The 13,650-nt window shown below is 52.7% G+C and overlaps 1 protein-coding gene across 1 annotated transcript in view; it reads right to left on the bottom strand.

The window, feature by feature from the left end:
- The window catches only part of EYA2 (EYA transcriptional coactivator and phosphatase 2), a 124,648-nt gene that overhangs the window by 15,384 nt on the left and 95,614 nt on the right, over positions 1-13,650 (bottom strand). The window contains exon 9 of the mRNA XM_004687449.2: positions 12,422-12,511. Within this exon, the coding sequence (XP_004687506.1) occupies positions 12,422-12,511 (90 nt within the window). The remainder of the gene's footprint in view (positions 1-12,421; positions 12,512-13,650) is intronic.

Genomic DNA, 13,650 nt, shown 5'->3' with positions numbered 1-13,650 from the left:
CAGGAGAGGTCTGCCGCGCCATGTGGTCACCTCCGGGGCAGGTGGGAATCGAATTCATGCGGAAGCGGCTTAAACTTCTTAGTATTGTGCTTTAACCCGCTGCGCCACCAGGGAGGGCCCAAAAATTGCATTCTTTTAAAAAACAAAACCCATCCAGTTTTTCGGTCCAGTTTCAAGTGTTCAGAGCCACCGGCAGCAGGGGCCGCCATCCTGGACAGTGCGTGTGTCCGTCACCCCAGGAGCTCTACTGGCCACCACTGCTCTGGAGGCGAAAGAACAAGGCCGACCCCTTCCCTCTCGCTCTCCGCCTCCAAATTTTTAGCTGCTCTGAGAATTACACACTGGCAGTGCAGAGCTCCGATTCTCATGGCCTGCTGGTCATTCACCCGGGATTCCCCACTCTCCGCTGCCTGCTGACGTGGCCCCTGCAGGCCTCCGAGTTTGAGACCGCGATGCAGAGGCATCATATAGATGGGGCTGTTACAGTGCCAGGCTGACTTCACACACCTAGTCACAGCGATAAAAACTAACAGCTGATCACCGCCCCTCCCAGGCGACTGCTTTGCCTGAAATTGGAAAAACACCTCCCTGTGCCCCCAGTCTTCCCTAGAGCTGGAAAGCTGCTGGGGGGTCAGTGGGCTCTGGCCCCTGCACCGGGCTCCGTGTGCTCGGCCTGATGTCAGGGGAATGGTATGTGGGAGGCTCTGGTTTTCTCGTTTGCAGGGGGATTGTTGGGGGTGCTAAAGTGTGACAACAGTAGCGATCACATTTCGGACTTAATAAAATACCATGACGCTCAGCTAGACGCTACCTCATACTCTACCAGCTGACCTGGATCAAATTACCTGCTGAGCCGAGTGGGCAAGGAAGGGAAGCGGGACAGTGCGTGGACAGGAGACGCACCTGTGTTCTGGGGTGGGGGGTGGGGCTTGTCCCTCAGTTCTGCTGCAGGGGGGGCAGGCCTCGAGGAGGTCGGACCCCACTTTTCAGAGCCCAGGGCCCTTCTGGCCACTCCTGGGTCAACATATGACTGTTCAGGGGCTCCCAGGGGCTCAGCTGTAAGGACCAGAGGGCTCCCATGGGTGAGGCTGGTGTGATTCCCACCTCAGGGAATTTCCACTCTCTGGCCTCGCAAAACACCCACGGAGTCTCCAGCCAGGGAGTCCATCAGCCCCGTGAGACTGGAAAACACCTGAAGTTCCCTTGACTCAATCACAGCCAGGTAAAAGGGGGGATGTCCGCTTTGTGGACCCTCCCCAGCAGATCAGGAGGATGAGGCAGTTTTTTTATATCAGCACTTGGAAACATATCTGTCCTCAGGGCGAGAAAAGCGGAGTGGAGAAACATTCAGCCGTTATCACGTCATGAGGCTGTTTGTAAACGCCCACGAAGCACGATATGAGGTATTTTGCAATGGACATAGACATAGATGGAAAAAGAAAGTTCTGGAGGCTCACAGCTCTGGCTGGAAGTAGCAGGTTCATTGGGGAAAGGCCCCGGGGTTGGGCTGGTCAGTCAAAGGAGACGTTGCACTTACTGAAATGCTTGCTGGCTTTCCTTGAAATAAGGATAAACACACACACATTGCTTTGGAAAAATACAAAGAACTGAAATCATCTCACGGGGGCAGGAAGTACCTAGCCCTGGGACAGCGCAGCTGTGTACAGGGGCCTGAGCGCAGCACTTGGAGCATCAGGGGATGTCTCCACACCGCTGTCACCCCGGCACACAGGAGTGGACGGGGACAGGCGGGGACGGGCCGCGAAGGGCGGAACCACTGTCAGGTAAACAGAGACACGGCTGCTTCTCGCCTTCCTGCCACCAGTGACCCAGCTTTCTTTACACACACACTCGTCTCACCATGTGGTAACATGGCCAAAGGCGCTTTTAGGAGCATGGGTCTTGCCTCAGCAGCAGAGGCCTGTCAACTTTACCAAGTTCGCCACGGTCCTTGACCCGTCTGCCTGAATCAACCACGAACTGGTCCACCTTGCCCCTGGTTGCCATGACAGCCGTGATCTCTGACCAGCAGATGTGACCTTATCTGGAAAGAGTGTCCCTGGCAATGGTCAAGTTAAGACTATGTCCTCGTGATGGTGTCAAGGGGAACGTGGGCACACAGTGGTCACCGCATGACCGTGAGGACAGGTGGGTGTGCTTGCAAGTCCAGGAGTCCTTGAGGTCCCCAGCAGCCAGGAGAGAAAGCGGCAAGAACCAGATTGTCCCTTACAGCCCCCAGAGGAACCAACCCTGCCCCCACCTTGACCTCGGATGTCTGGTCAAGACTGAGACAGTAAGTCTGTGGCTTGAGCTCTAAAGTCTGTGCATTTTGTTTGCTTGTTAAAGATTTATTTATGTATGCATACAGCTTTGGGGTACAGGCCAGAGGTTCAGGGTAGTGAGGACTCACCAGAGGCAGAGTGGGGAGCAGAACAGGCCGACTGACGAAGTACATTGCTGAGGGGAGCAGCGGGTGAGACCGGAGAGGTCTGCCGCGCCCTGGGGGTCAGCTCCAGCTGACCAAATGTGCCCTGAAGTGGCTGCTGCCAGCTTGCAGTGCTGTGCTCTAACCCACTGCCCACCAGGAGGGCCAGGTCTGTGCATTCCATGCCCCAGACTCGTGTGCAGATGAGGCTGATGCTGTTTTTCCTTCCGGAGGCCTGTTCCAGCAGATCTGGGAGCTGGGTGTGCCACCAGGATGGGTCCTCCCTGCTGCTGGGTGACAGAGCAGGGTCTCCAGGATTTTCCTTTGCAACAGCGGCATGGGCGTGGCAGGTCTCGAGGGGGCGCCTGTGAGCCCAGAGCACCCACAGGAAATAGGAGACTGGAGCTCAGCGAGGGTCCAGGTGGGGCTGAAGAGTCTCAGGCAGGAAGGGGCTCCGTGATGGGTGGGGGCACCGTAGCCATGTGGGTCTGTCATGTGCACCAGCCCGGGGTGATGTTCAGGATGATTCTAGTCTCTTCAAATGCACGGAGAGCGCCCCACCTTTATCCTTGCTCCCCAGTTTGTGAGGATGGGATCTACCCTTTCTGTGCCTATATGCTGGTCTTCTTTTTAAAAACCAACTTGATGGCGCAATGGATTAAGGTGCAGTGCTGCGAAGCTGGCCACAGCTGCTTCAGTGCGAGTTCAATCCCCCACCCCGGAGGTGACCCACATGGTGCAGCAGACCTTGCCTGTCTCCCCGCTGCTCCCCTCAGCAGTGTACTTTGTTGATCTGCCTGTTCTGCTCCCCACTTTCTCTCTGGTGAACCCTCTCACCGCCTCTGCACCTCTGACCTTTACCCCAGTTTTGTATGCATAAATAAGTGAATCTTAAATAAATAAAATGCAGGTTTTAAAAAATAAACCAACTGGAACTGGTGGTATTTTGGGGAGAGGACATCTTCAGAGGCCATGTCAACTTTTCATGGTTTCATTGGTAATTAATTGAGTTCATTACATCCCTCAGGTTAATTTTGGTAACGACATCTTCCTGGAAAGGATCAACTGCATGTCCGTTCTCAAGTTCACGGTTATGTTTACACGGTATTCTCATCACTAAAAACAAAGGCTAAGGGGGTCTGTAGCCTGTCTAGTGTTTACTGTGGGTGTCGTTTATTGATTTCTTTTTTCCTTTCTCTCCATTTCATGCCTGCCAAAGGCTTCCTTCCTTTCATCGTCTTTTAGTGACCAGCTCCTATGCATTTGACTATTTTCCTAGTACGTGGCATTTAAGGCTCTCAGCGTCGGATCAGCCACTGCCTGCATTCTTCTCATTGCTCCTTTCTTCGGTTATTAGTATCTGTCAAAAGCCGTCTGATTAAGCTGGTGACAGCTGGGGTTTCCCCAAGCTGCCCTGCTGTGGTCTGATCTGTTACTTTTTGTCCTTGGCTGCCTCGAGACACCAATGCAGAAAGGAAATTGTTGACAAATTTGCTTTAGAAAAATGATTCTTGTCAGAGCCCAGATGGACTCCCTGGCCACTCCTTTTCCTACGAGGCAGGAATATTTTTAAAGTGAGATTGCTTAATGCTGCCTCTAGACAAGCCAGAGGGGCCTCCTCCCCAGGAGGGAAGCCCGGGCCATCTTTCTTGTGTTGTCTAAATGTTTAACTTATCTCATGAGCACTGAAGAGGCTGCGGCCTGCACCGTATTAATGGCCAGTTGGGCAGGACGCCTTGGAGAGCAGCTCTGTGCTGACACGGTGAAATATTATTCTCCCTGATAGCTTGTGCAGAACCATAAATCAGACCTTTAGCAATCAGGCCCTAGCGTCAGGCAGGCAGCCCCAGCCTGCCCAGGGTCCAGCGACTTCTGCGCCCCTCCAGCAAAGTCCTGCCAGTGCTCTGCCACCTCTGAACACACTCCCCCCAGTCCAGCCCACTCGCCTGCCCGGCTCTCCTGGATCGGGCCAGGAGGACTGCAGGTTCCCCAGTTTCTTAGCAAGGACTCCTGTCCCCATTCCACTCTGCATTCCCGTGCTCCTCAGACTCACAAGTCACCCCCCGACTCCATCGTCCATGAAGGATAAACGTCCCAGCTTAGAAGTCAGTGTGGCCTGTGGTCCGATGTCTGCACCACCCTCAGATTCATGTGACCTGGTAGAGTGACCTCTCTGGGCCTCAGTTTCCTCATCTATAAAATAGAGACTAAAAAGCCCTCCCTAGCATGGCTGGGAGATTTCGGTGAGCAAGTATACATGTGGGCCTGGGACAGGCTCAGAGCTCGATACCTGCAGGCAGGTACCTCTCCGGGCTCAAAGTCCCATCTCTAAGCGGGGTGCAGGGCAGCAGTACCCAGCACCACTGAGAGGTGCTGTAAGGGGTCAGGAAGCCGCAGGGCATCCGCCTATGTGACTGTTTCCTGCCTCGGCTCGGCCCCAACCAAGGCCCTCCTCCTCCCTGGCCATGTGCCTGGACCCCCTGTCTCGCACTGTGCCGGCCTCGGGGCGGGGGTGATGGTGCTGTGTGGTTCCGGCCGTCTGTCTCCTCTGCTCTCTCTGGGAACTTCTCCTTTTCTTACTGTCAGAGCTGGTTTGTCTTCCTCCTACCTTCTCAGCACCTCTGCACCCCTCTTTTCCTCTGAACCCACTGACTGTGTGACTTTGGGCTGGTCACTTAACCTCTCTATGCTTCAGCTGCCTCACTGGTAAATTGGGATTGTGGACTAGACAGTTGTGTCTCCCCCAAGCCCAAGCCCAAGCCCTAACCCCCACGGCTGTAAGGAAGTGATTTATGCTAAGTAATATATGCTAAGGAAGTCACTTAGCGCTAAATGAGGTCACAGAGGCCAGTTCCTGCTCCGACTGCTGTCCCTCCCGCCATGCACCAGCACCTTGACTGGGAATTGGTGCCTCTGGATGCCAAGAATCGTGATTTCTGTTATTTAAGCCATACCAGAATCCTGTGATCCTTTGTTATGGTCCCCAAGCCAACTAACACAGTGGGAATAACAGCGAGCATTGAACAAGGTTGTGCTCCAAACTGCTTGGAACAGTGCCTGGAAGCCAGTAGACACTCAGTAAATGCCAGCTAGGAGCACCGTCCCTCCTCTGTCATCACTGACCACGCAGGCTACGCCTTGCAGATTTAGGACTCAAAGCCGCCTTGTCGGACAGAACTTCCTCCAATGACAGAAATGGCCTGTTCTCCCAACGTGATGGCACCAGTGACAAGTGGCTATTGACATTAAAATTAGCTATCATTCAATGTAATTAAAAATTGGACAACTCCATTGTCTGCACCATGCTTAAGCGATGATTGTGTGTGGGCAGTGGCTGCTGTAGCGGGCAGTGCAGAGCCGGACATTCACATCAAGCAGGGCATTGCCCTGGACAGCACTGCTCCAGGGGGTTTTGACTGGGACGTTCAGCAAGAAATGCATTTTGTATCACACTAAACTAAGACATCCAGCAAGCGCGGGGAGAGGGGCAGGGTCTCCGCACCTGTCAGGAACCAGGGTCTAGGATTCGAGAAGGGCAGCAGACAGTACACAGGCGCTGGTAAAACAGGGGATGAGAACTCGCTGCTCTGGCACCTTTTCTCCCAATTTCTGTTTTCTTCCCAAGCCTAGTCTTAGGACTTGTAGCGGTGCGCATGCGCTCCCCAAGAGGACTACATTTCCCAGCCGCCTTTGCGGGAAGGCACGGTCACATGACTAAGTTCTGACCAATGGGATGTGAACAGAAATGATAACCGCAACCTCTGGGTGGTGCCCTTGAATGTGCCTGTGGTAGCTGCCGCGTGTGGTCCAGGGCAATGAGAAGAGCCTGGGCTTTGCTTCTGGCACCAAGAGCTGCCCGCTGGCCCTAAGATTGCTCACATTCAGATTTCCCCAGGAGAGAAATAAACTCCTATCTTGCTTAAGCCAACAGTTATTTTGTGAGCTTGGATCTTAATAGAGAGCAGGGACAGTGGAAGCAGGGAGAACGAGTCTCGTGGAAGTCTCCGCTGCAGGACATCCCGGCTAGCAAAGGAGGTGGGGAGAGTGGGTGGGGCCCCGGCCAGCGCAGGGTGGGGGATGCCACACTCAGGCAAGGCAGGATGATGCAGCTGGCCCTGCTGGACTGTGCTTTCCTCATGGACTCACTGGCCTCCCGGGGCCACTGTCCCTGCCACGGCCCTCCTGGGGCCAGCGGCCTCGCTGTCACCACTGCTCTCCTTCCTACCCTCCCAGCTTGAGGGTGGCAGCCTGCCCATTAAAGCAACAGAGAGTGCCTGCCGTCTTGCCTGTTGTATTCCTTTAAAACATGCCGAGCTAGGAGTGGAGACAGGTTGCTGTTTGGCCAAAGGGGTACTTCCCACCACCAGGCACTTTACAGGGCTGCCAAGTTTCACGGTTCTGAGGACCAGCTGCAGGGAGCCTCAGGGGCAGGACAAGTTGGTAATTAACACCCTGCAGCAGAGTCTGACTCCTGCTCTTTCCACTTTAGGTCCTTTTCTTCTGGCTCTATCCACTGTGATGCTTTTGTTAAACTTCATGCCCAAACTCAGCGTCCTGCTCCGGAATTTGGAAACACTCCTAATCACATCACTTACAAAACCTCAGCCATTCAACATGTTCTAGATTTTTTGTTTATTTTAATCAAAGTGATAGTATCTTAAAACATAAGTGAACTCTTGTTTTAACATTTGCATTTGTTTGGCCCTCCCTGGTGGGGCAACCAGTTAAAGCGCAGCACTTGAAGCTTGAAGCTAGCAGAGCGGGGCAGCTGCAGCATGAGTTCCATCTGGCCTGGGGAGCTGACCCACCTGGTGCAGCAGAACTCTCCTGTCTCTTCCCCTGCTCCCCTCAGCAGTGCACTTCATCAGTCTGCCTCTTCTGCTCCCCACGCTGCCTCTGATGACACCTCTCACCGCCCCTGCACCTCTGGTCTATACCCCAGTCTGGATGCATAAATACATAAATGTTTAAAAAAAATTAGCATTTTTAAAGAGCATCACCCTAGAGTCTAGAGAACTCTAGACTCTGGACTTGGATCCTGGCTTACTAGTTACAGCTACTGTGAACTTGGAATTGTGCACATAAAGCATTTTGCGGTTTATGGCCCCAATGATAATTATTTTAGGTGCTAATAATGATAGTGAAAACTATTAATAACAATGCAATGATCAGCTATGTAGTGCTTATTATACTCAAGTTTCTTTATGTTCATTAACTCATTAAATTCTCATAGTAACCTTAAGACATAGGTATTATTTTAATTCCAGTTTTGCAGGTGAAACTGAGGCTCAGAGATGTTAAGTAGCTGACTTAAGATCACACAGCTTGTAAGTGCAGAACTGGTCTCTGAATCCAGACTGTCTTCACTCTGCACCATTACCTCACTTCTGTCAGCAGCCCACTGGGCAGGAAATTTGCAGCTTTCTCTTGGGTTTTAGTGTCACCAAGGTTGTTCACGAAGTATCTACAGAACACTAACTCTGTGCCAGGTGCTTAGTAGGACTGCTCTGTGCTTCCCGTAAAGCTGGTCCATTGGGCTGACAAGGCTTCCTCCTTCAACCTCAGCAAGGAGGACTCTGGCTCAGAGGCTGAGTGGCCCCAGGCAGAGACCAGGACCAGGGTTCCCAGGACAAACACCTAGACTTGTGGCTGGTGACTCCTGCTTCTCTGAGTATTTCTCAGACTTGAAGACTTGACTGCCCTGAGTCTCTAGGGGCAAAGGACACATGACTGTCCTAACTGGATCTTGCAGGTCTAGTTACAAGTGGCACGAGCTTGGCCTCTCTCACGCACTCGGAGCCCTGCCCACGTCAGCCCTGCTGCTTTCAAGGCCCAGGAGGAGCCGAGCACTCACAAAGGGCTTCCACTTTTCGCCTCTGATCTTAAAATTCCACAAGGCATATTTTAATTATAAAGCCTATTTAGAAATGTTACTCTAGCCTCCTAATGTCATAACAATACAAGAAACACAGTCAAAACTTCAAAGAGGATGCCATTTCACACCTGCCAGGATGCCCATAATCACAGCGGACAATACTACGTGCGGGCGGCCGGGCAGAGAAATCAGAAACCTCGTGCATTGTTTGCCTGGCTGGCCTGAGCGTACAGGTGCCCCTGGAGGAGGGCAGGTGTGGTGTGGTGGGCTCCACACCTGCTCTCCTCACCGCGCATCAGCACTAGAGCTTGGAAGATCCAGGCTTTTCTTCCATGTACTTAGCAGATGAATTTGAGGCACGAGAGGAAGCTACTGTGTTCAGGTCACACAGCAGATGGGGGAGCCAGGACTCAAAAGGCCGATCAGGGCCTCCCTGACGGTGCAGGGGTTAATGTTACAGGGTTATCAAGCCGTCACCAGCCACTGCAGCTGGAACTCCATCCCTAGTCACGGAGGTGGCCCACATGGCACAGCAGACCGCTCCTGTCTCACCCGCTGCTCCCCTCAGCACTGTACTTCAGTAGATCTGCTCCCCACTCTGTCTCTGGTGAATTTTCTTACCACCCTCATGCACCTCTGGCCTACTCCTCAGTTCTTGTATGCATAAATAAATAACATAAATCTTAAAAAAAAAAAAAAAAAGGCTGACCAGAAGGCACTGCCTGCTGTAACTCAGGACACGAGCCCTGAATCCTGACAGTCCGTCACAGCTACGCCTCCTGGATTCTTCACTCGGCAGCAGAGGGAGCCTCTGACCCATGTCAGCCACGCTGCTCCCCTGCTCAAAGCCCTCCGGGATGCTGCCTAAGACTCAACCAGGTGGAAGGCCCCAGGGGGTCCAGGTGATCTGTCCTCTCTGGGCCACTGCCCGCCACATCCTCCTGCTCAGCTACTCTGGCCCCCTCCCAGCTCCTGGCCATCTGGGTCATGCCTCAAGGCCTTGTCAGTGCAGCCTCACCTGTTGCCCCTGCTACCAGCCCCTCCCCACCCTGTGTGAGGCTTTACCTTATCTATCAGTTGTTTCTGAGCTGCTTCCCCAGCTGGAGGGGCAATGCCCGGAGGGTGGGATCTAGCTGGCTTTGGTTTGCCACTGAGTCCGGGGCCCTGAGTGGGGCCTGGCAGCCTGCGATTCTTCACCAACCACCGGTGCTCTGGAACAAGCCCCTCGCTAGGGCACTCCAGGCATGGACAGAAGTGGCCCTGACTTTGTTCCCTGTGGTGGACCGTCCGGCTGAGCTGGCCTCAGCCTGGACTCCTGCAAGCCTGTGCCTCTCCTGTGCCAACAGCCTTCCCGGGGAGCACGGAGGCTGCTCTTCAGGGGCTTCCTACACCAGCAGGCAATATGTTTTCACTTGCTTGAGTCTGAATTTCTCTGCCATGTAGCATGGTTTCAATTCTGCTGAGGTGCCCTGAGGGGCTTCTGGCATTGGGGACATTCTGGGAAAAAATTTAGAGACTAAAAACAAACTGGCTTCCCTGAGTAGCTCCAGCTGGTCATTACGATCCTTCTCCAAGAGGTGCTACTTTGGCTTCAGGCTGGGGGGTGGAGGGGCAAGCCCTGAAAATAGGGGTTCAGAACACATCGGAGCACAGAATGCTGGTGCTCAGCCTCAGTGTTGACGGGGCCAGACAAAGCACCTACTGTGTGTCGGCACTCTGACTACACCGACCCCCTGCACCTCAGCTGGCCGGTCAATCTGGCCTTTTCCCTGGAATGGCAGACATGGCAGAGTTCGGGGGCCCTTGGGGGAAGGAGGGACCTCCCCACCGCATCCCTGCGACCTCCCGTTTTGCCATCAACCTGGTGAGGCCACATTTGGGTGTCCTCGACTCCCCTTTTTCTCTCTCATCACCCACATCTCACCCATCAGCAAGTCCTCTGGCCTTTTCTTCCACCGGGAGCCTCATCTCCTAAACCCCTGGCTCCAACCACTTTTCTTTCTTTATTGGGAGAGGCTGTTATGTCTTTGCTGGGCTCCCTTCTCCCCTGACCCCTCTGGATCACCCAATCTCCATGTGTCCGCCCGAGTGGTCTTTTAAAAACCTGAACCAGATCACGTGGCTTTTCCCGGTTAATGCTCCTGTGCCCTGGTCTGTGCCGCGCACCTGGGTGAACTCTGACGTCCAAGCGTGTGTCTGGCCCCTGCCCCCTCCCCAGACGCACCAGTCCCAGCTGTCCCTGTGCTTTTCCTCATCCACTGGGGTCACTGTGGCTTCTCTCTTACCCTAATTACTTTACACGGGTTCTCACCACAGGGCCTTTGCACCTGCCGAGCCCACTGCTCCAGGTTCCCACCTGGCCGGCTCTTATAATCGTTCAGCCCTCGGCTCAACCCAAGACCTCCCAACCCTTGCTTCTCCCCTCCCTTCTCTCTTCTCCCCCATCACTTGCTATCACAGCTGATCTATTTTCTTCACATCCTTTTTACTATCACAAACTCTCATTTGTGGATTTCTTTGATTGTTTATTGCCTGCGCCCTGGAGATTCAGGGTGGATTAGACTGAGGTGGCGCCTGCTTTCGTGGAAGTGATGTTGTTAGGCCCAGACAGGGAGAAACTCAATCTCCCCTGGACTTTTCATTACAGGCGCCAAGAATTGCCATGTTTTGCTAAAGTGAATTGAATGTTGCTATTTGCAATCAGCTGAGTCTTTACTACATTAGGCCATATAAATAACTGCTGAATTCAATTGCCTTAAAAAAACAACTTGTAAGTCCTCTCTTCCTCTCCCTAGTCCCTTTCTCTTTCTTTCTCCCAAGCAGGCGAGGCCACTGCAAAGGGACCCTGCATCATGCCTTTGGCTAGAGAGACAGTCCTGGTATTATCCGCTGAGACAAGCTCTCTTGTATTAACGAGTTTCCATCTCAAGTCTCTCGTTGAGCCAGATGTTGGGCAAAGAACACCAATTCCATTTTATAGACAGGAGCACTGAGGCTCAAACGATTCTCCTAGACAAGGCACAAGATCAACCTTACAACACAGATTTCCCCCTTCCGGGACTGCAGACCAGAAAAAATAAAAATAATAATAATAAAAAAAAAACACAAGAAAACAAACACCACCTGTACCCTTTGGGTACTGTTCTGTGCTAGTCAGGACAGATTTGGAATTCGTAGCCGTCATATTTCCACTTCACATTTTAGTCCCTGGGGATCTTCCAGTGGAAATTATTCCTTCTAGGATAAATAAGAGTTTCTCTGTCATATACAGTTTTATTTTGGGTTGCTTGATTTTTCAATCTGTTAAACTAATAGCAGCACTATCTCTTACAAAGCCAGAAGACCCCTGCATTCATCCTCTTATGAACTAGCCCTTTTCACCCTAGAGAAAGCTGTCTCCGTTTGGGAAGTAACACATTGAATTTCCCACCTTGCCTTGGCTACCAGGAAGCTCAAAGATTAACTTTGAACTGGATTAAGAAGCCCACGCAGATATTTTTTGTCCAGCCCCTTATCCTGCCTTTGCTTTAAAATATGGTTTCCATGTGAAATTCTTCCCAAATCTTTCTGAAGCAGGCTGGTCATGAGCAAATGCATTAAGTTGATTTTCTGAAGCTGTTCTCTCCTTTTCTCCCTATCTCCCTTGTCACTTGCATAGAGGCACAGAAGCAGATACTTTAAATAAGCGAACTCCCTCTGCTCCACCCCCCCTTGTAAAACATGTTTTCAGGGGAATGTAAATTGTTTTTAAAAGCTTCCATCCTGGCCCACTGCTAATTATTACTGACCCAGGAGGATCTGTACTAATTTGCCTTAATAAACTTATTAAATAGCAAATTTCAAGAGGAAGAAAACTACACAGCCTTTATTGGATTACTGAACCTGCCAGTGGACATCACCACTAGAGCAGAGAGAAGCTGCCCAGGGAAGCTGGGGAGACAATCGGATCAAGTGTGTTTCCAATAAACGTCTTTGCTGGCCACAGCTCTGGGCCTTCTTGGGGGTTTCTAGCCTCCAAAAGAGAGAGAGAGAGACGCAAAGGCTGTCTCTCCTCCCCCAAACTAGATGCTTTGCCAGATGATTAAATACAGAGAACACGAAATGGAACAAGCAGGCCCAACCTCCAGGTCATTGAAGAACAGGTGAGTGTCCGCGAGGTTGAAGATCATCTCTTCCATCATCAGGCCGATGCGCACGGACGTCGTGGTGTCCTGTTGGGAGAGAAGCCCAGGTCATCGGGGCCATGGCCTCTGCCTCCCTCGCCCCCGTCCCACCTCTGAAAGGCATTTGTCGCTTCTCCCCCTCTGCACAGCTGACACAGCCTCAGGCAGTCTCCGGGTGCAGCCGTGGGACCGCACCATGCAGCCCCGAGATTCCCCTCTAGCGCAGCATCCCTGGCATTCCTCTCTCGGCTCCCAAATGCCCAAATGCCCTGGCTTCGCGACTTTGTTGAGTGCTGTTAGCACAACAGGGCAGCCGCAGAGCAGGGCCTGCCGGAAAGTGCTTTCAGCCCCCTCCTAGTCCGCAGGAGACCTGGGAGATTTGGGGACCAGCAGCCCAGACTGTGCAAAGAACGGGGCGAGCTGGAACAGAGGCTCTCACTTTACAACCGTCTCCTGGTTTCTCCAGACACGAGAAGATCAGCTCTCTAGCCATGGAGGAATAATGACAGAAACAAACACTCCAAACCCACCAGGGCACACCCATGGTGGGGAAGCAGGCAAGCCAGGCAGGAGCTGCCGAGAGGAAGCCATCACTTGCGAAACCCAGAGGTAAGGAACAGAAGCAAGCTCTACCACTGCTGGTGTGAAGCACCAGGCAGCCCTGCTTCTCGCCCTCCCCTGCCCTCACCCCCGCTTCTCTTTTCCTCCCTGTTCCTCTCTCCCTCAGTGTGGTAAACTGTTCACCCATAGTTTGGGTTCCTTCCCAGGATGACACGGACCAAGAGCTGGCAAGTGGTGGCTCGCGGGCTGAGCCGATGGGCTGCCTGTTTCTGCATGGCTCGCGATCTAACAGTGGTTTTACATTTTCTATCAGACTATGGTCTGCAGTCACTTTTGCACTTCGAAGGCAAAGGTGAGTAGGGGTGACTGAGACTCTCAGCTCTGCAAAACCGAAACTAGTTACTATTTGATCACTGAAAAAGTCTGCCCGCCCTGAAGCGGCTGCTCCCCTGGGGGCTGGTGTGGTCATGTGACCAGCTCTGGGTAGTGATCCGATTGGGTCCCGCGCCTGGTTTGAAGCTTTATGAGCCGGTGGCTGGCTCACCTGCTCTCTCTGTTCCCACTTCACAAGGCTACATGTTCTGGATCAGAGCTCCCCTGGCAGCTTCTGATCCAGAGTGAGGGTG

This window comes from Condylura cristata, unplaced genomic scaffold, assembly GCF_000260355.1.
Source record: "Condylura cristata isolate star-nosed mole 26May11 unplaced genomic scaffold, ConCri1.0 scaffold00022, whole genome shotgun sequence".
In the NCBI taxonomy this organism is placed as follows: domain Eukaryota; kingdom Metazoa; phylum Chordata; class Mammalia; order Eulipotyphla; family Talpidae; genus Condylura; species Condylura cristata.
The sequence above is the reverse complement of the archived record's forward strand: the minus strand, read 5'-3'. Positions and strand labels throughout refer to the sequence as shown.